Source organism: Gobio gobio (genome assembly GCF_949357685.1).
Source record: "Gobio gobio genome assembly, chromosome: 4".
Taxonomy (NCBI): domain Eukaryota; kingdom Metazoa; phylum Chordata; class Actinopteri; order Cypriniformes; family Gobionidae; genus Gobio; species Gobio gobio.
Genome location: NC_137100.1, coordinates 15,341,883 through 15,368,595, shown reverse-complemented (window position 1 = coordinate 15,368,595; position 26,713 = coordinate 15,341,883). Strand labels below are relative to the sequence as shown.

Genomic DNA, 26,713 nt, shown 5'->3' with positions numbered 1-26,713 from the left:
TGTTAGTAGTTGGACTCTTACTGATTGTATGGGGTGGACAGGTGTCTTTATGCAGCTAACGACCTCAAACAGGTGCATCTAATTTAGGATAATAAATGGAGTGGAGGTGGACATTTTAAAAGGCAGACTAACAGGTCTTTGAGGGTCAGAATTCTAGCTGATAGACAGGTGTTCAAATACTTATTTGCAGCTGTATCATACAAATAAATAGTGAAAAAAGCATACATTGGGATTTCTGGATTTTTTTTTTTTAGATTATGTCTCTCACAGTGGACATGCACCTACGATGACAATTTCAGACCCTCCATGATTTCTAAGTAGGAGAACTTGCAAAATAGCAGGGTGTTCAAATACTTATTTTCCTCACTGTATATGGCAAGCTGTTTTAAGATTAAAACGTACTGGAATCTATTTTCATGTTACTAGTACTTATTTATTAAATACTAGTTGCTAAAAAAATAAGTCCTGGCATGTATTTAAGTACGAGTATCAGTAGCAGCAGTAATGTTTACTGGCCTTTTTTTTAATTTTTTATAATCAACTGCCTAAAAACAAAACAGGATTCACAACTTAATAATGACTAAATAAAACTATATAAAATCGCATCTTGGTAAAATATAACCGCTAGAACCCAATACTAACATTTAGTAGTGTAATCCGGCAATTTAAAAAAATCCTGTCGTCACCGGCGCACAATGAATTCTGGGGTACACAAAGCCGCAAAGCGTCCATCTGTTGTATCCATCATTTCCCACAAAATGAGGCAGGGGAATGTGGCAAGCCGTTTTAAGATTTAAACCTTGAACGAGTATCAGATGAATAAGTAATGATTAAGAGCTAGTATCTAATAATAGGTACTAGTATCTAAAAAATAATAATGTATGATAGCCCAACAACGCCCCCTGGAGGTATCTTTATCCAACTTCATTCATGCTTGAACAAGCCTAGACACAAGTCAAGACATGCCTGAACAAGTATCAGGAGGCAGTCAATGGCTGTGTCCCAATTCAAAGGCTGCATTCTTTGAATGAGTCTGACGTCAAAGGCCATGCCTTCGAAGGTCAGAATGAGCATTGTTAAATGGGACGGTATAGCCTATGGAGGACTGTGACAGCTACCGTTGACAAGCGGCAGTAACGTTTGTACTGGACTGTTTAGTAATATTCAACGGCTTAAAAACAAAACAGGGATCACAACCTGTCTAAATATGTTCACCTTTGTCCATTTATGTACATAATAAAGAATTTAAACTACATAAAATCGCATTTTGGTAAGATATGTCAACATTTGAACCGCTTTATATATATTATTATTGTTATAAAAAAAAATTTAGCATTTGTATCATTAGATACATGGCATCACCTTGCCCACGAAATGACGCAGGGGAATAAGGCAAGCCTTTTTAAGATTTAATCTTTAAATGTACTGGTCTCTATTTTCATGTTACTAAATAAACATACATACAAAAAATCATACAAAATGGATGTTATTTTCTATTTAGTACTGTCCTGAATAAAATATTCTATATAAAAATGTTTACATATAGTCCACAAGACCAAAACAATTGCAGAATTTATTCAAATAACCCCGTTCAAAAGTTTATGAACCATTAATTCTCAATACTGTGTGTCGTTCACTGGATGACCCACGGCTGTTTCTTTTTTGTTCAAACAAGTCCCTTGTTTGTCTTGAGCAGTTAAACTGCCCAATGTTCTTCAGAAAAATTAAGCTCACTAAGAGCTGGGGGTGAAAACCTTTGAGCACGATGAAGATGTCCAAATGTTTCTTATTTTGTTTAAATATCTTTTTTCTTTTTTTTCTTCATTTAGTAGTGCCCTTCTGAAGCAACAGAAGATTCCCAGAAGACAAATTGAGTACAATTTACCTTCAAATTCATTAAGTTTTCACCCCCCTGCTCTTAATGCATTGTGTTTCCTTCTGGAGCATCAGTGAATGTTTCAACCTTTTTTAGTAGTTGTGTTTGAGTCCCTCAATTGTCCTCAGTGTAAAAAGATGAATCTCAAAATCATACAGTCCCTGCTGGAGAGGGTTCAAATATGCAAAAGATGCTGGAAAAATGAAGAATGTGCTGGACCTGGAGGATTTTTCTGAAGAACATTGGGCAGTTTAACTTGCCAAGAGAAACAAGGGACTCATGAACAACCATGTAAAAAAAAAAAAAGTAAAATATCTTACTAAATAAAAAATAACATGCATATTGTATGATCTATTTTATTTAGTTAAAATTTAGTTATTTAGGTAAAAAAATATATATAAAACGCATCTTGTATGTACACCCTTTCATGGAAACGGTATTCCCTGCCACAAAGCAAAATGGTTCAGGAATGGTTTGAGGAGCACAACAACGAGTTTGAGGTGTTGACTTGGCCTCCAAATTCCCCAGATCTCAATCCAATCGAGCATCTGTGGGATGTGCTGAACAAACAAGTCCGATCCATGGAGGCCCCACCTCACAACTTACAGGACTTAAAGAATCTGCTGCTAACATCTTGATGCCAGATACCACAACACACCTTCAGGGGTCTAGTGGAGTCCATATCTGCGTTTCCACTGTCAGGCACTGCTAGTGCGTGCCCGGGCCAGTCATGTATCCACTTTCACTTCCGGGGATTGATCAGGCCTCGTCTGGGCTTCCTCTGGGCCAAAAGCCAGGTTTTCTTAGCCCGCCAAATACCTTGGTCCAAGGCGGGCCAGCTCGGGCTTGAGGAGTGGTTAAGAACAAAGGCGGAGTTTACCTGAGCCTCTGGAGACGGCATTATTTCATATACCAGAGCATCAGCATTAAAGACTTTTTAAATCATTTTTAGCTCAAAACTCACTTTCAGACAGCAGCGAGTGTTTCGAATAACTTATGTTTGTGATCCACTGTGGATTCTGACCACTGTATAAGGCAGAAATATTTATATGCGATGCAAAAGACCATGTGCGCTGACCATTACTATAGTAAACATGGAAAATACAACCGCGTGAAGAAATCAGACGAATCATATAAGTTAGGCTATCACAATCGTGTATTTATTTTATCTTTCAGTAAGTCTCGTCTCTTTATACCGGACTGTCTGATGTCCATATTTAGCTCCACATGTCATAAAAAAAAAAATTAACTGTTTTTCGAGCTGACTGAAAATGTAACTGTTTTGGGACTGTCAGAGAGTGCCAACGCTCCTCGGGTCCTATTTTTGGTGGAGAATTTGTAGAAATAATCATTGTTTCTAAATGTGATGTAGCTAAACGTCCTGTGACTACAAATGAACAGGTACAGACTGAATAAGTACGCATTTCCTCTTTATTGTGTGAAATAACGGTAAATACCACTTTGTTTCGGTGACTAATGTTCAATCTTGACATAAATCAATTGATTATGATCAATATATCACATATTGTTGTAAAACATTGACACTTAGGTTTTAAATATAAGTAAATAAACAATGCCAACAAAGGGCCGCTTTTATCATGCTCGTTTTGTGATCTCGCTAGTTATTTCTTTCTGATTAGTTTTCTGATAAAACTTCAATTTGTTTGGTTTGTGTGACGTTGTTCCAGAGAGGCGGGTTTTAGTGAAGCGCTGCGGAGCTTCTGGCCCCACAGTGGAAATGCAGCGTGGTTTTGGGCTCTGTGCTACAGGTAAGGGGCAATTAGCCCAGCCTGGCCTGTTGAAAGCCCTGGCTCGCACTGGCCCGACAGTGGAAAAGCGACTCATGCCTCGACGGGTCAGGGCTGTTTTGGCAGCAAAAGGGGGACCAACACAATTTTAGGTCATAATGTTATGCCTGATCGGTGTATACTGCACATTTTTGCAAATGTTAACAGTTGGACTTGAAATCATTTGCAAATGCAAACAGTTACTGCATGCAGCCAGCAACCTTTCTGTTCCCAGCCCTGAGTTTCAGCCACTAAGCCAAACCAGCCTGAAAATCAGGTTAAATCAGTTGTTTGAGTAAAAACAAAAACATCTGCATAACAATGTAAATAATTGTAAAACCCATCAAATTAATTAAAGGAGTAAACAGATTCCCGGCATAAATGTTCAGATACAGTAGCTCAGATGTTGGAATTCACTGTGACGGTACCAGTACTGTGATAGTGTCAGATACTGAATGACTAACATACTGTAAAACCTAACAGTTGTATTTACTAAAAAAAAATTTGTGCACTGCACTCAAATATTACCAAATGTTGTGTGGACACAATGAAGGAAACAGAACTCAAACTGAATGAGTTCTAGAACATTTCTAGTTCCCAGAATGATAATTGGATAATAATTGTGATTAAATAAGTGAAAATTGCATATTGGTGGTGACACCTGATGATGGTAATGAGCAGAATCACTGAAGGAAAGAGGAACACAAGAACTACAACTGAGTTCAGCCACAGCTTTAGATGAAATCAACTGAAGAATAAAAGAAGACATTACATCTCTGTAGATCTCAGCAGAGGAGGATTAAACAACTCCACAAACAGCACTACCAGCCTCACACATTACTAACCAGACTAAATTTATTTCTGTCATTTCTGTTATATTGAAAATAATAGTTTCGTTTGTCAACATGATGGTGTTCAGCGTTTGCTTTTGTTGGGATCTTGACCCTTGACAAAACATGTCTTGCTCTGGCTGCTTTAACTGTGTTTACGAAGCACATTTGTTATGATAAGAAAAGCCATGAGAAAATGTGATCAGCTAGTTTTGGTTGTTTTTTGCTGATGATATTATCGTCATGTAGTGACTGAATCATGCTCTAATGAGTATAATGCTCTGGTTATAGAAGTTTTGTGTTATTATTTTTTGTATTTTTCATAATAGAACCTATGTGATCCTACAGCACAAGATCCAGGATGGTTGTGGTAATCAAACAATATGCTGTTTGTATTTTTCATAATAGAACCTATGTGATCCTACAGCACAAGATCCAGGATGGTTGTGGTAATCAAACAATATGCTGGATTTAAATGAATAAAATTAATACTCAAAAGGTTTTAATCTTCAACAGTACTCGGACACACACAGACATCAAGAATCAGAGTATAAATCTCAACAATGGTGACATTCAAAAAAAATATTCAGATAAAGATCAAAAAGCGTGACCTTTTCAACGTAATTGCGTTTTACGTGACGTCACGAGCGCGCAACACTGAACAGAGCAAGGCGAGCATTTGTGCTTATAAAACTTAAACTTTATTTCTTTTTTAAAAAATGACAGATCGTTTCACTAGATAAGACCCTTATTGATCGTCTGGTACCGTTTGATGTGGTTTAAAGCCCTTTTGAAGCTGTACTGAACCTCTCATTTGGACCTTGAACCGTATGGGGTCTATTGACTTCCATTATATGGAGAAATATCCTGAAATCTTTTTATCAAAAATCTTCATTTCTTTTCGACTGAAGACAGAAAGACATGGATATCTTGGATGACAAGGGGGTGAGTAAATTATAAGCAAAAGTTTATTTGAAAGTTAACTAATCGTTTAAGCCACTACATGATGATTATACCAACATCATTGTATAGCCAACATCAACTAATCACATTTTCTCTTGGCATTCCTTAGCTCAACAAATGTGCTTTCTAAACACACAGTTAAAGCAGACAGAGAAAAAACTAATGTTAAAGATTTAAGGGTCAAGAGCCCAACTAAAGCAAACACTCATCTCCATCATGGTGACTTCAATTAAACTATTATTTTCATTAAAACAGAAATAAAGTCAGTCTGGTAAGTAATGTGTGAAGCTGGTAATGCTGTTTGTGGAGTTGTTTAATCCTCCTCTGCTGAGATCTTCAGAGATTTAATGTCTTCTTTTATCTTCTGTTATTTAATCTAAAGCTGTGGCTTAAGTCAGTTGTAGTTCTTGTGTTTCTCTTTCCTTCTGTGATTCTGCTCATTATCACCAGGTGTTCATCACTAATGCTCAATCATCACTTAATTAATCACTTAATTTCTTGATTGCAACGAGTGTCTTATTTTAGTGAACTCAATTGAAATAAGTTCAAAGTACTCAAAACTATTGTTTTCTAAAATTAAAAGAATTAAGATAATCAGTGTCCTCAAAGTTAATGAGTTAGCTTAACTTACTAGATTTGACTTTGTGTGTGCTATTGTGAGCTAGCAGTAACTGCAAGCACTCTGAGTTCATTTAAAGTTTGTAATTTCAGCTGTTTTACTCAATATAGGGAAGGTTCAGCTATATCAAGTATTTGAATGCAGTGTAAAGTTCAATTGTATATTAAGAAATATCCTTTTTTAGTGGACTTGATTAAATTAAGTGCAGAGTACTCATAACTATTGTTTTTTTTTAAACCTAAATGGTTTGAGGTAATCGTTGTCCTCAAATGAAATGAGTTAGCTGAACTTGTTGGGTTTTACAGTGTACCCGTTTGCCAAAGATTGAAAAAATAAAAGAATACAAGTATTTATGGAAGACACTTTTATGTTTATCTGATAAAAGTCTTTTGTGAGGTGAATTCTGTGTGCAAATGGTAATTTGTAGATCAAATGGACTTTGGTTTGCTGGTTTACTGTTCTGATGTAGTCAATGTACAGTGTTTGTTGTAAAGTATCTGGACAATTAAGATAAACTAAAAATGCATGAACATTATCAAGCAAAAAATGTGTTAATGCATTATGATGTATTACCAGAAAAACCTGTAATTAAGTTCATCAGTCATACAGAATACAACACTGTCTCAATAATTCTGTTTCTCTGTTTTTTCATATAAACACTAAAAGGTATCAAATCTGCATGATAAAAAAAGAACATTTCACTTGTCATTAGTACAGTCCAACTAAACAACACGTTTTGTACAGTATGAAGAGTGTAACTGTAAAAAGGTTGTGCTGAAATTCCATTATTTAGAAATGTGGAAATCTTGAACATGGGTTATTATTGTACAGCACAAAGCATATGTTAACACTGTATCATTTTGATGTACACTTATATAAATATTTTACAACTGTATGTCCGGTGCTGTAATGCAACCTTTAAACAGTTTCTGACAATTAACATTTTTCTGAAGCACCTTATAAGTTGAGAATTTCATAACCAGGTTCTTGAGTCTTCTACAGTGGATCTTCACTGTTGTGGGATGGCATCTGCTACTGTTTGTTCAGTCCTCTCTGTCCCAGCAGTGCTCTTGCAGTGCTCCGGTTTACTACCCAGCTGATGGCCGTACTCAAACCGGATCCTTAGTTCTCCCACCTGTGAGTGTGGAAGGATGTCTGGAATCCATTCGATCACAAAGGGCACTGGCTCCGTCTGCTCAGCAGAACATGTCCCTGAGAAACAATGCCACAGTGTTTTAGTTATACAGTAAAGCAGAATACTTTGAGCAATAACTATCCGGGATGCCCTGTTAGATACCCCACAGAGTGTCTTACTCTGATAGTTAATGTCTTATTTCTTGCCAGTGTTATGCTAACCCATCAAAAAAAGTCATCATGACATAAAAAGTCAAAATCATGAGATATTAAGTCATATTTGAAATTGAGTCAACATTAAGACAAAAACTATTTTTTTTAATTTTTTTTAAGACGAAACAATTATGACAGAAAGATTAAATTATGAGATACAAAATCATAATTATGAGTCTTGACATTAGCACTATTAATTATAATGATCTTATAATTTCGACTTGTTATAGTTTCATCTTTTTATGTCATAATTATGATTTGCCAAACCATGATTTCTTTATGTGGCTGAAATGGGCTTCCACAGAATCAAGTATTCCAGAAAGTGGTGTAATAATAATATACACCAATCAGGCATTATGACCTCATATTGTGTTATATATGGTCCCCCTTTTGCTGCCAAAACAGCCCTGACCCGTCGAGGCATGGACTCCACTAGACCCCTGAAGATGTGCTGTGGTATCTGGCACCAAGATGTTAGCAGCGAATCCTTTAAGTCCTGTATGTTGCGAGGTGGGGCCTCCATGGATCAGACTTGTTTGTTCTGCACATCCCAAAGATGCTCGATTGGATTGAAATCTGGGGAATTTGGAGTCCAAGTCAATATACCGTTTCCATGAAAGGGTGTACATGGTCTACAACAATGCTTAGGTAGGTGGTACGTGTCAAAGTAACATCCACATGGATGGCAGGACCCAAGGTTTCCCAACAGAACATTGCCCAAAGCATCACACTGCCTCCGCCTTCTCCGGCTTGCCTTCTTCCCATGGTGCACCCTGGTGCCATGTGTTCCCCAGGTAAGCGACACACACTCACCTGGCCCTCCACATGATGTAAAAGAATTCATTAGACCACGCCACCTTCTTTCATTGCTCCGTGGTCCAGTTCTGATGATCACGTGCCCACTATTGGCACTTTCGGCGGTGGACAGGGGTCAGCATGGGCACCCTGACTGTGACTGGTCTGCGGCTATGCAGCCCCAGAAGCAACAAACGATGCACTGTGTATTCTGACACCTTTCTATCAGAACCAGCATTAACTTCTTGAGCAATTTGAGCTACAGTAGCTTGTCTGTTTTGATCGGCCTTCGCTCCCCACGTGCATCAAATGAACCTTGGCCATCCATGACCCTGTCGCCGGTTCACCACTGTTCCTTCCTTGGACCACTTGACAGATACTGACCACTGCAGACCGGGAACACCCCACAAGAGCTGCAGTTTTGGAGATGCTCTGACCCAGTCGTCTAGCCATCACAATTTGGCCCTTGTCAAACTCGCTAAAATTCTTACGCTTGGCCATTTTTTCCTGCTTCTAAAACATCCACTTTGAGGACAAAATGTTCACTTGCTGCCTGATATATCCCACCCACTAACAGGTGCCATGATAAAGAGATAATCAGTGTTATTCACTTCACCTGTCATAATGTTATGCCTGATCAGTGTATCTGGATACTGTACTGAATATAATGTAGAATATTTCTTTTGTGGGACCTAAAACATTTCCGCTTTGACAACTGAATATCAATCTCATATTTTAAGAGAAAATTGGGTATTAATAAATCTAACACAGAGCAAAAAACTTGCTAACCCATGAGTTAAAAATGTTTGAAAATGTAAAATGTTTGACCATTTGTTGCTTTGGTCATGTGAAATTTAATTAAAAAGACATATGATGTATTTTCATGTCAACAACAACAACAAGCAATATTGTAGAATGTTTGATCAGAAAGAAACTTTAAAAAGTTATTTCAGTCAATGGAAACCCTTTGGGGTCCAGTGGGGATGGGAATTGAAATTGAAAGGGGAATGTGATTTGGCACAATCCCAGAACCCATAAATACGACTTTATACAAACGGTATGTTTACACGACAACAATGTACTAAAAATGAAAACGTTTTTCCTTTGCGTCTTTTCGCATACAGATGACAAAGTCAAAACGATCCCCAATCACATGGACCTATGAAAACAACTAAAAAAATCTGTATTATGCTGCCAGCCCAGTAGTTGCTAAAGAAACACTACAATAGACTGAACATGTAATACGCATGCACATGACGTCACTGTTTGATGGTGAACATTGGGATTTTCGTAGTTTTCACAAAGACTATAACGGTATAGTTTTGCCCCCAAAGCGGCATTGTCTTTTAAATGTATGACCAGAATGCATTAGAAGTTTTCGTAAACGGCCCCTAAGTGAACATATCAACTTACCCACTCTGAGGAAGGTGCGTAGCTCCATTGGTCTGATGGCCAGAGGCTTATTGGTGCGAGAATGGTGGCAGGTGTCTGATCCAGGATCAGGAGCGGTCTCCCGGCAGCGGTAAAGTGAATAGGACCCATTACTGTTCTTCACAAAACTCTGAGTGAGTTCCAGAGGTAACTGTTCAAACAAAGTGCTCTCATTTAGAGACTGCCCACAGATGCTATGGCCATTAGTGAGGATCTGAAAACGCAAAAAATGAGTACACACCTCTGGTGTATCAAAGATTCGTTTCACGTGCATCAGGTTGGTAATGTGCCAGGTGTATTTAGAGAAAGAGCCCAGAGGCAACGCGTCATTACGCACAAATGCTACAGAACACAGAAATGACCAAATATTCAAACAAGGTATATGTTTATATATCAGAACTATATTGTTAGCACATGATCATAGTTACACATATTATGCTCACTGGTGGTGTAGTTGGGAAGTCTTCTCTTTTTTGAGCCCAACGATAAACGCTGCTGTAGGGCATTGAAGAAAGCCTGAGGGATGTGGAAGACCAACGGCTCCGGCTTGCCTGTTCACATGAAACTTCAACTTCAGTGTCAACTCCACATTCTAAACTGAACATCTGATACAAATGTAGAAATGCTTGAAAATTGACAAACACTCTGAAAAATCACACAAAGCCTGTCAAGAACATGTCTGGTCATAATTCATCACAAAATCAACAGAAAAATACACTCACTGGCCCCTTTATTAGGTACACCTTGCTAGTAATGGGTTGGACCCCATTTTGCCTTCAGAACTGCCTTAATTATTTGTGGCATATACCTGCCCAAGAACTGCCACTTACTGGATAATTTTCTCTTTTTTGGACAATTCCCTGTAACCCCTAGAGATGGTTGTATGTGAAAATCCCAGTAGATCAGCAGTTTCTTAAACACTCAGAAATACCAGCCTGTCTCTTAAAGTGTTAGTTCCAGTGTTAATTTTGACAACAAATTTTGATTTAGTTTTAGTCATAATCTTTTGACTAAAATGCCATTTAGTTTTAGTCATATTTTAGTCACCTGACTTGTTTTTAGTTTTAGTCTAGTTTTAGTCGACTAAATATCATAAGATTTTAGTCGACTAAATCTACTGTAGATTTAGTCTCCTAAAATCTAATGAGTTTAGTTAAATTGTAATACAATTCAAGCTCCATTTAATTTTGACATCATTTTGTTTTTGACATTAAAAATACACGTAAGAGAGCTCAATTCACTTTTTTGTTTGTTTTTTTAAAAACATAGTTTTTATAACTTTATTTATTTTAGTTAGTAGGCCATATCAGGTAAAGCTAAAGCTACAAATAAGTTATTCATCAGAATTAGTTCATATACAATTGCGTGGCATAAATGTGCGCTATTCATTGATTGTGAACCGCTCTGGAGCGCTGTATTGGGGATGGGTGTGTGAATGCGCAATAGCGCTGTGTTTTCCAGCGGTTAGACCTGCACGTTCGAATCAAATGTGCGCATCTGTGACACAGGACATCAGTTCTGACTGGAACTCTTCCCTAAAAGACCCTCACTAACATTTTCGTCTCGTTTTTATTTGTTGACGAAAATTACAGTAAGTTTTCGTCATAGTTTTAGTCATCGAACACTAGTTTTTATTTAGTTATCGTCTCGTTTTCGTCAGTGAAAAAAGGTTGTTGAGGAAAATTATGACGAAAATTATTCGTCAACGAAATTAACACTGGTTAGTTCACCCAAAAATGAAAATTCTGTCATTAATTATTCACCCTCATTCACAGCTCCTCCAGTCGTTGCGCCATTCATTATACACCCACTGGCTTCCCCCCAGCCTCCCAACTTGTACATTTTCCCTCCTGCCACCTCCAACTCTCTCCATTCCACTGCCTCCAGCTCCTGCAGCAGACGCTAGCATGTAGGCCTGTTCACACAGGGACGATTTTCGCGCACGTTTATCGCCAACGTTTAACGCCTCGTGATTAAACAATGGGCGCCAATGTGAGTGTGCACACCGACGCGTAAAACGCCAGGCTTAAAAGCGTCATTTTTTTAAAAAACGCCTCGGGTTCGTTTTTTTATTTTGACGCAGCGCGTTAAAAACTGGCCGACCAATGAGATCAGCGCTTTTGTTCACGTGCCTGGAGCTGCTGCAGTGACAGTAAAACACGACTTGGTGGCGCTCAAGCACAAAGCGGTCTTGCAGCAGAAGCTAGCGCAAGGCTATCTCTTCTAATGGCACTAGCTCAAACAGCTTAATTTTACTGCCCCTTTTCCCTTTTTTCCCCTCACTCTACGTTCCTCCTCAAGCAAACCATGCTTTTTCTGTTCGATCGCAGACTGGGCTTACCCGTCCGATGCCATGAGTACTGAACTCCCGTCGGATGCTGCGAGAGCAGTCACGTTCACCCTGTTTGTTGGTCGGCAGGGCCCAATTGCCCGACACCATGAACTGCTCCCATCAGAGGCTGCGTTGGCCCTTGTTGTCGAGCCACCACCAATCCATTCGTTGGCCGGTAGGGCCCACTCATCTAGCGCTGTGAGCAAGCTGCATGGACCCTCCCGTTTGAGTGGTTCAACTCACTCTGTATCTCATCATCGGCTGGTAGGGCCCACCCGTCTGACGTCATGAGCTGCTCCCATCGGAGGCTGTGTGGGCTCTCCTGGGGGGGCGGACCAAAACACACTGCTCCTCGTTCAATGGGTAGTAGGGCTTACCTGTCTGGCGCCGTGAGCTGCTCCTATCAGGAAGCTGTGTTAACCCCCCACCCCCGGTCAGGTGCTCCAAATCACACTGCTCCTTCATTGGCTGGTAAGGCCACCCACTCCTGGTTAAACGGCCAGGCTCCTTCCCGAAATACCTTCCTGCCAATTTATGGCACTCAGTTTTGGGGGGTCTTTTAGTCAATCCATCTGGCGGCTGTCCTTTGCTTTTTGGGGGAGTAATCTGGGTTCAGGCCAAATTCCGAGCTTGGAGCCCTCACCTGATCAAACCCAGCCTGATCTGCCGGCAATTTGATTTCGCCCTGCAACTCAGTCTGGAAACCCGTACATTCATTTCTACTGCTTCTGTTACACTTTTGCGGGAACCAATCTCAGATGGCTTATCCACCTGGCATGCTATTGGCGGGTTTAACACGTTGACGGATAGAGAAGCGATGGGTCGGGATCTGATTGGTTGACGGACTATCCCTCTGCATACAGAGTTATTTGAATTGTGCTCGTTGATCACGCCTCTTGTGGTCTGATTGGTTGAAGGACTATCCAATTGCGTACAGTTATTTAATTTATGCTTGTTGATCACGCCTCTTGTGCAGTACAAAATACAAAGCAGACTCCCCAGACCAATGTTTAATCTTAAATTGAGCTTTGTCTGGTGATAGCAAGACAACTCACCTCGGACAGCACACCAAATACGCATAACCTTTACTCAATCTGATTATATGCAAGTGTGAACGTGTGAAATAATCGTTTCTTTTTTTTTCTCGACCTTGAGGTAAAATATGCCCCAAATGTTATTGACAGGCTTTGAGAGAGTCGCCCTAACATTCTCTTACCATCAAACTGGAAGTGCATCGTCTGATGGATCCTCTCTGTAACACTGGCCAACCACTGCTGGAAACCCAGTGACACATGCGTCTCATCCACCGGCTGACTGCTTCCTGTTTAATTCACCCGATGACATAACACACATCAAAAACAACAAAATATAATAATGAAAGCCATGTGTACGTCATTTATATTTTCAAACTTAAAGGGGTAATGTGATTCTAAATCTCTCAACATCAACCTACAAATGTTTTGCATCTGTAACAGTGCTAAAGAACAATGAGAGCCTGAGTGCTGGAAAAGAAACAAAAAGAAAGTCAAAGAAAAAGAAAAAGAAAAAGAAAAGCAAAACCGTGTAAGAGGAAATATCTGGAGCACCTGGGTTCTTAATTCCAGTTGAACTGGAGTGTTTTCTGTGTGTGGGCTTGCGCTGGTTTAGGGTGGGAGCAGAATGGTCTTTGACAGCCAGAAGAGACGCAGAGGACACAGAGGAAGCTGTGTGAAACAGTGACAGGTACAGAAAGCCAAAGAATAAAAGAGGAAAACAGATTACAGAGGAGGTGGTCAGTAACTGCAGAACTGCATAACAGCGGCATTCTAGACATCAACAAAAGATTTCAGTGGGTGGAAAAGAAGAGGCTCCAGGAAGGATTCATTTTGAGCCCCATTGGCAGGCCCACAAAGAATCTGCACCAACAGAAAACTCAGATTTCCACAAAATTAGAACATTCATCATTCACAAAATCCCCTGCTACTCCCTGCGTTTATTAAATATTGGTGAATTTTATGTAGTTGATATATGTAGCACTCTCAGCTTAGTTTAAAACATTTTCCCATTCCAGTTGAACACCCCTTTTTAAAAAAGGCAGCTAGCAACGTATCTAGCATCTTTTTGGACAAACCGTAGCTGTATAAAATATTTGGCTTAATCATCAAATGAATGAAAACGGAACATCCTACTTGTGGTTTGTTACTAAGATGGAGGTTATGCACTGTGTGCATTTTGTCATGTGTAACCTTCTCTACGAGTCATCATTTTAAACGTAAATATATTTAGAATGTCATACTCATTTTGTTGTCAGAAACAGAAAAATATGTAAATGAGAGCTTTATTCATAATTCCCCTGTATTAAAATACAGTATGCGAGAACAGAGCATGAAAGAAGAAAATACATTTAAAGGGTTAACACTAGGCAGTATATAAATACAACATAATGACAGCATTTGTCATCCAGTGACATTTAGCTATTTTCAAGCAGACTTTAGCTACTTTCCAATGAAAGTAGTTGGCAACAGTGGCCCCGAGACAACCTGTGAACTTTTGTGCAGTAAGTGTGTTGATGGCTGTCAGAGGTCACACATTCTTGTAGGGTCTGTCCATGAGCTTTAACTTACCCGTAGATGACTCCACAAATTTAAGTCTCTTTGAACGATGAGAGATGGAGGGCTCAATGTGCTGCTGAGACTGAGATATACCGAGTGCTGTGGCATCTGCCCTCTCCTGCAGTCCTGGACATACACAATAATTCTGACGGTCATCTCTGATGCATAGAAAACACTTAATGCACTATATATAGAGCTGTACCAAACCTAACTACCAATCTAACTGGACACCACCGTCAGTCATCACAGATGTGCTCTAGACACAAATGCTGGCAGTAATAGTATACTCTCTTCTAAGATAGCTAATTCTTGCCAAAACCTAAAGAAGCATTGCATGTATCCTCAATGGAGGCGGCAATTTCAGAATTAACTGTGATAAGAAAAAAAATTAGTCAAGAGGAAATTATTAATATACTTTATTGAGTACTAATAAGTATCAAAAAAAACTTCAGACTTTTTTAAAATATAAAGCCTTGCCAAATATTTGTCTAATATATATTTCTGTATACCTTATTAGATAATGTTGTGAGCTGAGCATCACAGTAACATCAAAATCTATTGGAAACAATTCAGTCAAGTCTCCTGTGCACTTCACTTAAGGAGCACTATTTTTGTGCTGTATAAAGCCGCATTTCCACCGAAATTACACGGAACAATTTGTCCCATCAACTTTTTTTGCTGTCTGCGTTTCCATCACGGTCTAAAGTACAGTGAAGATTAGGCAAATTAGTCCGGTGCCGTAGGACTGCGCGCGACTTTCCAGTTTCCACGGGATTTTGTCCTCCGCATATAAGCTTAATAAAGCCTGAACCTCATTGTCGGTCCATCGGTTATATATTTTTTAAACTCCATTGTTGATTAGAATAGCAAACAACTCTCACTACACTCACCGCAACAGACTTTTAAAAATGGTGGTTGAAATAAAATGCTGCGTGGAGCAGGGACTTTCTGATGGGAAAATTTTTACCTGAAACTTCATTTAGGCCCTGGTCTCTGCGGTCAAAACACAACGAGTACTCCAAAGTCCCTAGTTCCTGGGGAAAGTTCCTGCGGTGGAAACGCGACATTGCTTCCTAAGTGAAGCTCGCCTAAATGAAATTTGTCAATTTTGGAACCTGGGGTAGGATGTAACTTTAGAGCAGGTATAGCCAACCCTGAAAGACTACCCTCTTGCATACTTCAGTTAAACCTGCTATAACACACTTTAATGTTTTTCAAGAACTCATGAAGTAATCACAAATTTCACGATCCGTTTAGATCTGTTCTGACAGATAGATCTGTATAGCCTTGATGGTAAGAGGAAGGACCGTGTAGATCCGCTCTGACGGTCGAACAAAGTAGTGGGCAACTCTGGCCCTCGAGATTCACTTTCTTGCAGTTTAGCTCCAACCCTAATCAAACACACCTAAACAAGCTAATCAAGGTCTTCAGAATTACTAGAAAGCGACAGGCAGGTGAGTTTTATCAGGGTTGGAGCTGAACTCCGCAGGAAAGTCAATCTAAAATGCCAGAGGCCACCCCTGCCTTAGACAGAAAGGAGAATCACTAGGGTCAGTGGTTCTCAATTCCAGTCCTGGCAATCCACCGCTCTGCACATTTGCATTTCTGTCTTATTTGTCACACTCAGTTCAGTTCATGGAGATCACTCCTAATGAGCTGATGGTCTGATGATTAGGTGTGTTAGAGATGAGAGAGAAGTGGTGGGTTGCCAGGACCAGAATTAAGAAACACTGCACTGGGTTTTTCAGAAGAGAGTTTATGTGGATGGAAGTGCAGACAACCTAAATCAGGGGGGGTCCAATCCTGCTGAGTTGAGCTCAAATCCTACTCAAACACACCTGGATCAGGTCGTGAATCAGTATATTGTGTACACGAATTAGGTTATTGTAAGTATCCTGGCTCACTACACATTGGGACACTGATGGCTAGATTTCAGGGAATTTCAGGGGGTCAGAGGTGTTGTATAAAGCCCCATTCACACCACCAGCGACACACAGCGACAAAGTGACATGATACCCAATAATTTCAATGGAGCACTGGCTACTTCCAGCGACAGTGACCGTTGGCGACAGAATGTAGCCAGAATGTCAAGCGTCTCGCGACAAAAGTTCCGAAATTTTAATTTTATGCAATTAAGAAGCGATTTTCGCGAGCGATAACCAATAGGAGTAGACTGTCTGTGGAACTCACGTCACCGTCTCGAGTGCAAGCAAGACTGACAAGACCGAGTTCCGGAGCGATTTCACGGTTTTATATGATTTGACTTTAACCACATTGATATAATAAAATGATGCATGGAAAAGAAACTATCGGCAGTCTTAGTGAGTTTGATTCATACATTGATAGTTAGTGTTGTTAAGCATATGATGCAGTGAACAGTTTAGCACTGCTGCAGTTCATATTACAGTTTCCCCTGCATTATGTTGATTATTAGGAACAAGAAAATTTTTGACAGTATGAGTGAGATAATTTGTTGATAGATCGATCGTTAATCTAGTTAATGATTTAAGGCTCTGAGCACTGCTGTAGTTTATATAACAACACTCTCCAACAGCAGAATGTTACTTTTAATTATTTTAAACCTAATTCCTAGTCAAATTAGAATAATATCATAGTTTTATACATCACTTGTTTATATATAATTTTCTAAAGAAATGGCCAGACGTGCAGTCTACCAATGACATTAGAGCAACAGCACTAGGAACGCCCACAAGCGTCTCACAGTACAGATACTAGCGACATACAGCGAAAAAGTCGCTGGGGGTGTGAATGGGGCTTACCGCTTTACAACAAAATTTGTATACATTGTCATTTGCACATGTATTACATTCTAAATTAGGTATCATAAAGTAATAACTTTTCACATATTTGTCGTGGTTACTGTTTAATTAATATACTCTTGTCAATAGTTAGATCGGGTTAGTTCAGAATAATTATATAACTTTATTTCATTTAATAAAAATGAATTGGACCATAAAATGTGCCTAAACTGTTGCTATAGAAACAAATGCAATTTTCATGAGCATCTGATTGACGCATAAACCGAGCACTCTTATTTCATTGTTGTTAATATTGTTGATATTTTAGCAAACGGTTTATTTTGTATATTCAGTTAAAAAGCATTAAGTAAACGTAAACTTTATAAATCAACATACACTGTGCATGTGCATTTTAGAAACTTCTTGCTCCATTAATTTAATAAATGCACAAAAGCGGGGTATTCTAGCATATTTAACTCAACTGCTCGGGTAATGTCAATGTTATGCCTCATTTCAGGGGAGGCCAAAATTACAATTTAAAATCAGTCAGAGCTATAGAAATATATCTTAATATTTACAAGTAAAGCTTCGTATTACAAGTATATATTACAGGGCTATTTTTCTAAGACCTACCCTACATCTTATTTTGATGTCCTTCAGGGGGGATCAAGCCTTCTTTAGGGAGGTCAGACCCAAACTAAGGGGGCTTTTGTTCCATGCCGTTTCTAGGCATTGGCGAACTAGGCGGACACATAGGGAGCCACCAGTTGGAAGAGGCGCCAATGAGCAAGTGTGTGTCTAAAGCAGAGGTCTCCAAATTCGGTCCTGGAGGCCCACTGTCCTGCAGAGTTTAGCTCCAACCCCAAATAAACACATCAGTGTCTTACAAGGCCCTAGTAAGAGACTGATTAGCTGGTTCAGGTGTGTTTAATTGGGGTTGGAGTTAACAGGACAGTGGCCCTCCAGGACCGAGTTTGGAGACCCCTGGTCTAAAGGGTGACATGTCCAAAAGGGATTTGGCCTAGGGCGTCAAAATTGCTAGAAACGGCCCTGAGAGGATTGCAATTGAAACAGCTCTTGAAATGGCTGACTCCCTGATCAGTGGCCTGCCTATTAGGAAGCTGAGATGCACCCAATATCCTAGGGGCCATTTACACGACGCCGGCTTCCACTAAAAACAGAAAACTTTTTATTTGTTTTAGCGGTTTCATTTACAAAACAATTGTGTTTCGGGGCCTAAAAAAGCTAACTTTTGAAAACTGTGACATCATGCGCATGCCTGTTCCATGTTCAGTCTATTGCCGCATAGTTACAAAGTGACCTTGCCAACTACTGGCCTGGCATGCATAATACAGCGTTTTTAATTATTTTCGCAGATCCATGTGAACAGGGATTGTTTTGACAAGGTTGTCATCTGTACATAGCCTGACAAGCCAGACCCACATCAAGATGTTGGGTCTGGAAACTCACCATTGACAGGGCTCAATCCGAGGGGCGGGACAAACGGTTGTCTTTCAAATTCCCTCTGCACGCAATTGGATAGCGCCACAACCAACCGAAGCGGAGCTAACGTTAGTTGATAGATTAAACTCTGAATAAATCTTCCTTTCTTAAGAATGACTTCAGTGCCGTTCCTTGTTCTTTCCTCAAAGAAAAGCTTAACTCCAAGTCTTCCAGAGTCACGGCCAAAACTGATTTGAAAGATGCTGATCGTCAGCTTCTTTATTTACCTGTAGCACCAAGAACCTCTGCAACTCCGCTCCGTCATTATGTTAAGCCCGTCCACCGACTCTATACATGATGTGATTGGCGTGACCAGAGTTTGGTTTTTCCAGCTCTGAGGTCTACCGAGAGTTGCTAGACTACACTCGCGGCAAGTTAGATTTGCTGCCGCTAGGGTGTGTCTAGATTGCTAGGCTAATCTGTACATGAAAAACGCAAAGGAAAAAATTTCCTTTTTTAGTACATCATTGCATAAACGTACCCTTAGTATTACTAGAAACTTCCAGGCAAGTGTGTGGGAGCAGGTTGAAGCTAAACTCTCGCAGGAAATTGGCCCTCCAAGGAGCAGGATTTGACACCCTAAGCTAAATGGTTGACTTACCATTAATGTTGTAGTTGAGGAAAGCTGAAAACTCAGTGGCAAGCTTCTCATCACTCGTGAAGGCACAAACGCAGGCATAGAAGTGCAGGCAACGTTCAGGCAAACCGTGCTCATGGGAATTTTCTCGTTCTTTGTCATTAGGGTGACCCCCACTTCTCGCCCCCAAATCCCCCTTGTCATTGGGTGCATAGCATGCACAGTGAAAGGGAGCAGCACCCTCAGTCTTCTCTTTAACACTAGATAAGCCTACCGTCAAATGCAGCAGTCCCAGAGGGTGGGCTTCACCTGGCTGGCATTTAACTATTAGGGTACCTTTGGAGACCCTCTGCACTAAGGGTCCCGGTGTCTCTGTAGCCAGCCTCCACAACTCTTCCTTGGCCTGGGAAGTGGCCACCAGAGCCTCCAGCACAGAGCTCTTGAGTGGCAGAGGTGTTGCTTGGGTCTGACACTCCATTGCTTGCTTCACATGATTACATGGACTTTTGGATGTTTGCGACACTTGCTGATGGGAACCTTCAACTGTCGACTCGCTTTCGTTCTGCTGGCAAGAGGGCATGTAACAACGACCTAGGTTGACACGGGTCAGCAAGGTTCCATCTGCGGTAGTAATGGCTGTATCCGTGAGGACTAACTCAACAAAGCCTCGCTGTTCGGAGCCACGTCCCCGCTGACGCACAGAGAACACCTGCGGCCCTCCAGCTCTGCCACCACCACTGTCCGTCACAACTTGAATCACTTCAGACACCCCTTTCTTCAAACGTCCTGTCCCATGGTCCCCATCCCTGAAGATTGTTCCACAGGCCTTGTTCTTGCAGCTGAGACCACGAGTGCCATTGTAAACACCACACTGAGGGCACTTGCGAATGCCTCTTAGGGTAGCCTTGCCCAAGTTGGACAAGAACGAAGGAGTCTTCCGCTTGTCCCGAGGTTTCCCGCTTAAGTTACCAGAGGTTTGAGTGACAGGAGAAACCACTGTTTGTGTCGCCAGCGGTATTCCAGAATTTACCAGAGGACCATCCATTGTTAGCACATACACTGAAACACAGTGATACAGAGGAACATTTAATTTTTCCATGAACTAGGGGGGAGCCCTAAACAAAATACTGTTTAAAGGGATAGTTCACCCAAAAATGAAAATTAGCCCATAATTTACTCAACCTCAAGTCATCCTAGGTGTATATGACATTCTTCTTTCACGAATAAAATCTGAGTTATATTACAAAAGTCCAGGCTAATCCAAGCATTAGAAGTGGATTAATAGTTTTTGAAGTCCATAAAAAGTGCATCTGCCCTTCAAATAACGTGCTCCACGTGGATCTGGGATGTTAATAAAGGCCTTCTGAAGCGAATCGATACGTTTGTGTAAGAAAAATATCCATATTTAAAACTTTAGCCGATATTTGCCACATTTTTTAACGTGTATCGGCAGATACAAGGCTGCTGCGTTCGCCGATATTTTTCTCCCGGCATTATTTACAGACAGGCGTCCACAGGCAGCGCTGAGCTGCTGGAGACGCTGCAGTTCATGCACTGCCCCTCCCCCAACTAGCAGCACTGTAATCTTCTCTTCAAGACAACGATAAGTTTTAAACTTTCAAAGCATCTTTTAACTGTTTGACTTAGTTGAAATATTGCCATACACTTTGAAAGTGGAAACATGTTGCTCTATATGTGCTTGCAACTATAGCTAAGCAAGTTTGTGCGTCCAAATGGAAAACGCAAATGCTGAATGCCTTGTCTGTAAAACTGCTTGCCATTGTATTTAGGGAGCTGCAAATAGCTAAGTTGTAGGCTATTCGTATGCATACGGTAGCTGTTACGAACACTGGTCATAGGATTAAGTAATGCCGACGTTGTACCGTGGTATATGTGGGAGTTTTATTCAGCGACCACCTGGCTGAGGTTTAGACTAAAGGCCCATTTATACTTCTGCGTCGAGTGTACGCCGTAGTGTACGCGCGTAGCCGACGCCGTCGTGAGCATTTATACTTCTGCGCAGTTGTCTGCGTCAATGTGCAATTACACATGCAGACGCTAGTAGGCAGTGTCCTCGGGCATGTTGGTGTAATCAAGACAACAGCTGAAGAAGAAGCAGCTTGATGTGTAGAATCTGTACATTCATGTCGGAATGTCAGCAGCAGTGAGAGAGCGGCTTTTCTTGCAGCTTGAGTTGTTGTATCTAATACAAATTAAGCATCTCTAGTTGATTAGTAAAGTTAAATAAGGCGATCTGGCGCTGGAATGCATTTGTGAAACCATGCGGAGCTCGTGGCCGCTGTTTTCAGCAGCGGTGGCTCAGCAAGCGATTGTTGTTGCGGAGACTTCATTCCCGAAATATACCCTAATGTGTCCCTGTTCTTGATATACAATTACTGATTAACATCTTTGGTTTTAATGAGAAAATAAATACACTATATTCAGCGGATCTATGTATTTATTTACTACCATAAAGAATCGCTGGACTGCAAAATAGTGTGTTATAGCAGACGTAAGGAACTATCATCCAATTTCTGGACACACACACACACTCCTATCGCAGATTTTTTATTTATTTATTGACCTGAGGGAGGGGTTCTGGTAGACCAATCACAGCGCTTGCGGTCCGCGTAGAATTGACGCGTTGTTACATTTTTGGAGAGGTGCGCGTCAGGCTACGGCGTAGGGTACGGCGTATCCAACGCGTCTATGCGTAGGGTACGCCGTACCCTCTGCGTGCACTCGACGCAGAAGTATAAATTGGCCTTAAGCGGCAACCTCCCGCAGTTTCTCTTGAAGCCAATACGGAAGTCCCTTAAACTGCAATTCATCGACTGGCTGCTAGGGACAGGCTCCAGAAGGGAGCAGAATCTCATTGAACCCTATGTTACAATGGCCAACTTTACAGCAGAATAAAGCATGTTTATTTGTGTACAAATTGTGGTTTTGGTCTATACGGCTATACGGCTCATGACAACTGTGAGGGGGGTGAATTTTTTTATAACTCATTCGTTTACATTATTTAAAGCATTAAAGTTCTGCATAATTAAGGGTGTGGCCACTTCGGGTGACAGGTGGATAGCCATTTATCTGCTGTCTGTTAGTCATCACGTCACTTAAGCTCCGCCCACATCCCGCCTTTTTGCCCATTTTCTGTTATCCGGGAGTGACGCGCTGCCAAGATGGCAACGGCCATCTTGTCCATACTTTACGCTTCAGAACGGCTCATCAGAATCCTATGAGTGACGTCACGGACACTAGGTCCTTATTTTTTTACAGTCTATGGTTTAGACGCGTGTGCGTGTGTCTCCAGTGTTTCCCACACATAGACTAAGTCGCGGTGGTGCGCCACAGAATCAACACCGGCCGTCACATGCTGCGTTTTTTGGCGGCTGCCAAAGCAAATTTTTATCCCGCTAAAGCCTTATTTGATCGGTGAGTGATTAGACTGACTGTTGCGCTTCTGTTGCTGAGAGAACGAGCAGAGAGCGCGCCCCTCCTCGGCTGCGCGCGCGCACTCTCACAGTCTTCAAACTGTCTTGCTCTCCCTCCCTCGCGTATATTAATAAAAATCAATTGAGAATTGACACAATGGTAAAAGGTCGGAAGACTAAAGTTTCACGCGGAGCATTGGGAGATTTTTTCCTGAATTACCGCTGGCTCTACAAGAGATTAAGTTAAGTGCACCTAAGCATTAAATGACTAGGTAGTAAATAGTTTTAAAATGAAGTATAGTACAGTCAGTGCGCACTTTATATGCTGCTTGCTTGTTGATACTGTGTGCAATAGTGTAATTATTTTATTTATGCTTAAATATTTATTTTCAGAATTTATTTTCACCACTGAACTTTTTTTTTCTTGTTGTACCTCATCATGATCATTGTGTAATTTTTATGATGTAAATTGAGGGAGCAAAAGCAGTATCGGCTCCAAATATCGGCTCAAGAAAATCGGCACCCTGTATCAGTCATCGGCTAAGCCTGATGAAAAAAAATCGGTATCGGCACTAAAAAAATCCCTATCGTTCAATCCCTAGTCCAGATCATGCCTATGGAACCTTAACTTTCATATGAATTCATTGAAAAGTTGAAACACTCACTTTGCTCCGCACCGCTCCGTTATGAATGCCAGAGCTGAGCGACCGTGCGCATTTACATTCTGTGAGTGAGATCCCACCCCAATGGGCGGGTTGATAACATGCGGAACTAGCGCCATCTACTGGCTGTAGTCTTTAGCCTCTGGCCAAAAAATCCTTGAGACGAGAGAATTATGCATTTTATTTCTGGAAAAAATCCTCAGATGACGCAAATATCGATTTTTTCCAGAAATAAAATGCATAATTCTCTCGTCTCAGGGGGACATGATGGGGGAAAGCATGATTATTTGAATATACTACCGGGTTTCTACTGATACAAAGCTTAATGCTAATCAATTAAGTAACCCTTTAATATGTGGAAAAAAGTAGGAAGTCACAAAGTCTCAAGAAAAACAAAAAAAATTTTCTACAAATTGTGACTGAATTACCCAGAAAACAAGTAAAGAGTGCTCCTTTTATAATCACTGAAACTCTGATCGTCTGTCAGTACAGTATGATAAAAACAATGGTACATTTAATAAGTACATTTAATTTTCCCTATAAAAATTTGTTTTTTGCACATTACTGTTGTTAATAAAAGATAATTTTATCTGCACATCAAATCAAGCTCAGTGCTTCACTGTTAAATTTCCAATAAACAAACATGTAATAGTATTAGTAGTAACTGCACTTATTAACAAAACAACGCAAAACAATAGTAATTTTATGATTAAATTACCTTTATGATACATTTTCCTCCAGTTCCACCAAATCAGGTGTTAGCGCCACCATCTGTAGAACTTATTTTAATAGTGGCACTTATTTATCGTTTTATAAGTGGCACTGGTGCCACTGCTCTCAAATGTTAGTCTGGAGCCATGTACTACGATACAGTGCAGTGAAATCGTTAGATCCTTTTTTTACTGGAGCACAAACCCTAGTGAAATAATTGCTGTCCCAGTAAAATATTACTGATAAATCATTGTTTAATGGTGGAGATTACCATATTCCATGTAATGATTTGCAAAAAGGTCTGAAATTGTTTGTGATTCAGTTTGATTCACACTTACACACTAAATGAATGAACCTCCAATCCATTGTTGGAAACAAAATTAGCAAATGTCTTCTATCATTTGTCAGCAATGAAGCAGCACTTCAATTGCGTGCAACTTTGAATGACTCTATACTGTAGGTAAAGACAATTAACATAATTTACAAAAAAAATAACAGTATGGGGAATTTTGATTAGGGGCTTGAGCAAAATTACTGATGAAAGGATAGAAATGCTCCTGGTACAATGATAGTATCAAATGACCATGGCACTGAATGACTAAAATCAAATACTATGTTATATAGTATATAAAATACTAGGTTTCAAAGAATACCATTGTATGTTCAAACAATCCTGTTGTTAGCATGGCACATAGTTCTGCCACGGTACCATGTCCAGAAAACCATTACTTTTTTGGTTAATCTAATGCAATATAACTCTTTAAGCCGATGAATGAGGATAAATAAAACTGATTAAATTATTAACCCTAACCCTCATCAGGTAGGTCTTAGTAAAATAGAATATTTGAGTAGTTTTAGTATACACTTCATAGAGTAAATTTAAATAAAGGCAACAAAAAAAAAACATTAAAAAATCATTAAAATATTTCTTAAAATTCTTCAACAATATTTCAGAGTACATTTGCACAAATGGCATGAATATGTCATTGACATGTTGCTGCAATTAGTACAGTATAGATAAACAACGCATTGAAATGACATCGAGTTTAACATTAGCTGTGTGGTAGTGAATGAATGCAATGAAGTAAATGATGATGGGAGACGGCCAACCTCTACAGCGGCGCTTTCCAGGCGCTCAGTGGTCAGTTTCCACGGAGGATTTCACTTCAGAGCCTCAGGAACCGTCGCCATTCCTCCTTACATACAGACTCTTTGCTGCGGCTGTAACGAGCTTTCCGATTGGCCACTGGGTGACCAATCCATAGAAATGTATACGTAGAAACCACATTCGACCGCTCCAGACACGTCGTCGAGCTCGCCATCTTGGAACGGTGAACTCACATTAAGAATAAATGATACCACAACATTATAGAGCTTCCGATTGTGAAACCGCCGAGATTTAAATTCCTGAAGAAATGGGATAACTTTTCACAGATGAGAATGTGTTGGTTTGTGTTTTTATATGTATTAACTCAATATTACAGGTTTTTATACTATGGTAACTTTTTGACCGTTCCAATATGGTGGACGGCTTACTTTCAACCTATGCGTTCAACACAGCAGCACATAGATAAATGCTACCTTACTGTGCGATCGTGGTTAATGTGCAATTTTCACCTAGGAAACTCGTGTTTATGATAATTCCGAAAGCAAGTGAAGGCAGCAACAGCCATTAATGAGGAATCTATGTTTATCTATGGACCAATCATAGCTTACGCATAATGGAAACTAAAGTCTGTAGCAACTCTAAACTCATTAACATTGTGGAAAAATACTTATTTACCCCTAGTTTTGTTTATTTCCTTTCTGAATTATGTATAATAATTATTATAGTTTTTTGTTTACTTTTTTAATATTATGAATTTACAATTGCTTTATTTTTTTCTACTAGATTTTGTTTTACCTTTTCCATATTAAAAACATACATATCTTACATTACTACATTTTACTAAACTAAATCCATACACGTACAAAAAAAAGTGACAATTATTTTATTACTAGTGAGTTTGGTACTTATATCAATATTTAAGCAAATTAAAACTGTCCCTTCACTTATTTCCACCACAACCAACTATTTTGCCTAAACTAGCAACCCTAGTGTGTGCATGTCTACACAAGGTAGTGTAAGACAATCCAGCTAAAAGACAACATAACAGGGCAGACAGAAATGTTGGTTTGCATCTGCATTTTAATGGGACAAAGCAAGAAACACATAGTAGGATGAACATTATTTTGTTTTTTAAAAAAATCCTCAAAACACAAGGTCTAAATTTATTCGTAGGCACTGCCTATGTTTAATGATCATCAGTTTCTTCAAATGAAATCAACTCAAATAAGGCAACACAATTGGTCTCGTGTATTAAAACTCCAATGGGCAACAGTGCAAAATTCTGATCCATTAAGGTTTCTCGTCTTGATACTAAATACTTCATTTAAAAAAAATTCAACGTTTCGATTTTATACACAGAATTATTTGCAATTCTAACAAAATGCTCG

General features: G+C 39.9%; 1 protein-coding gene across 3 annotated transcripts; it reads right to left on the bottom strand.

Annotated features, from left to right (window-relative positions):
- Positions 1 to 5,430: 5,430 nt before the first annotated feature.
- cUnh2orf42 (chromosome Un C2orf42 homolog) lies at positions 5,431 to 25,442 on the bottom strand. 3 transcript variants are annotated; one of them, XM_079814124.1, is made up of 9 exons: positions 25,328 to 25,434; positions 19,435 to 20,469; positions 14,584 to 14,697; positions 13,567 to 13,683; positions 13,197 to 13,301; positions 10,092 to 10,199; positions 9,890 to 9,990; positions 9,631 to 9,799; positions 5,431 to 7,287 (listed from the first exon to the last, which is right to left on the bottom strand). In XM_079814124.1, the coding sequence occupies exons 2-9, from the start codon at positions 20,453 to 20,455 to the stop codon at positions 7,085 to 7,087; spliced, it is 1,938 nt and encodes a 645-aa protein (XP_079670250.1). In that variant the 5' UTR covers positions 20,456 to 20,469; positions 25,328 to 25,434; the 3' UTR covers positions 5,431 to 7,084. The 3 variants fall into 3 exon arrangements, with proteins under 3 accessions (XP_079670250.1, XP_079670251.1, XP_079670252.1); XM_079814125.1 differs by lacking the exon at positions 13,567 to 13,683 and having other exon boundaries at positions 25,328 to 25,436; XM_079814126.1 differs by lacking the exons at positions 13,197 to 13,301; positions 13,567 to 13,683 and having other exon boundaries at positions 6,428 to 7,287; positions 25,328 to 25,442.
- Positions 25,443 to 26,713: the final 1,271 nt, after the last annotated feature.

Excerpts from the sequence above, each read along its gene's own strand:
- cUnh2orf42 (XM_079814124.1), bottom strand. The coding sequence starts at position 20,455 with ATGGATGGTCCTCTGGTAAATTCTGGAATACCGCTGGCGACACAAACA. Across the intron at positions 10,200-13,196 it reads GATGCACTTCCAGTTTGATG|GCAAGCCGGAGCCGTTGGTC; the intron begins GTAAGAGAATGT and ends TCATGTGAACAG. Across the intron at positions 7,288-9,630 it reads ACGCACCTTCCTCAGAGTGG|GGACATGTTCTGCTGAGCAG; the intron begins GTAAGTTGATAT and ends ATTGTTTCTCAG.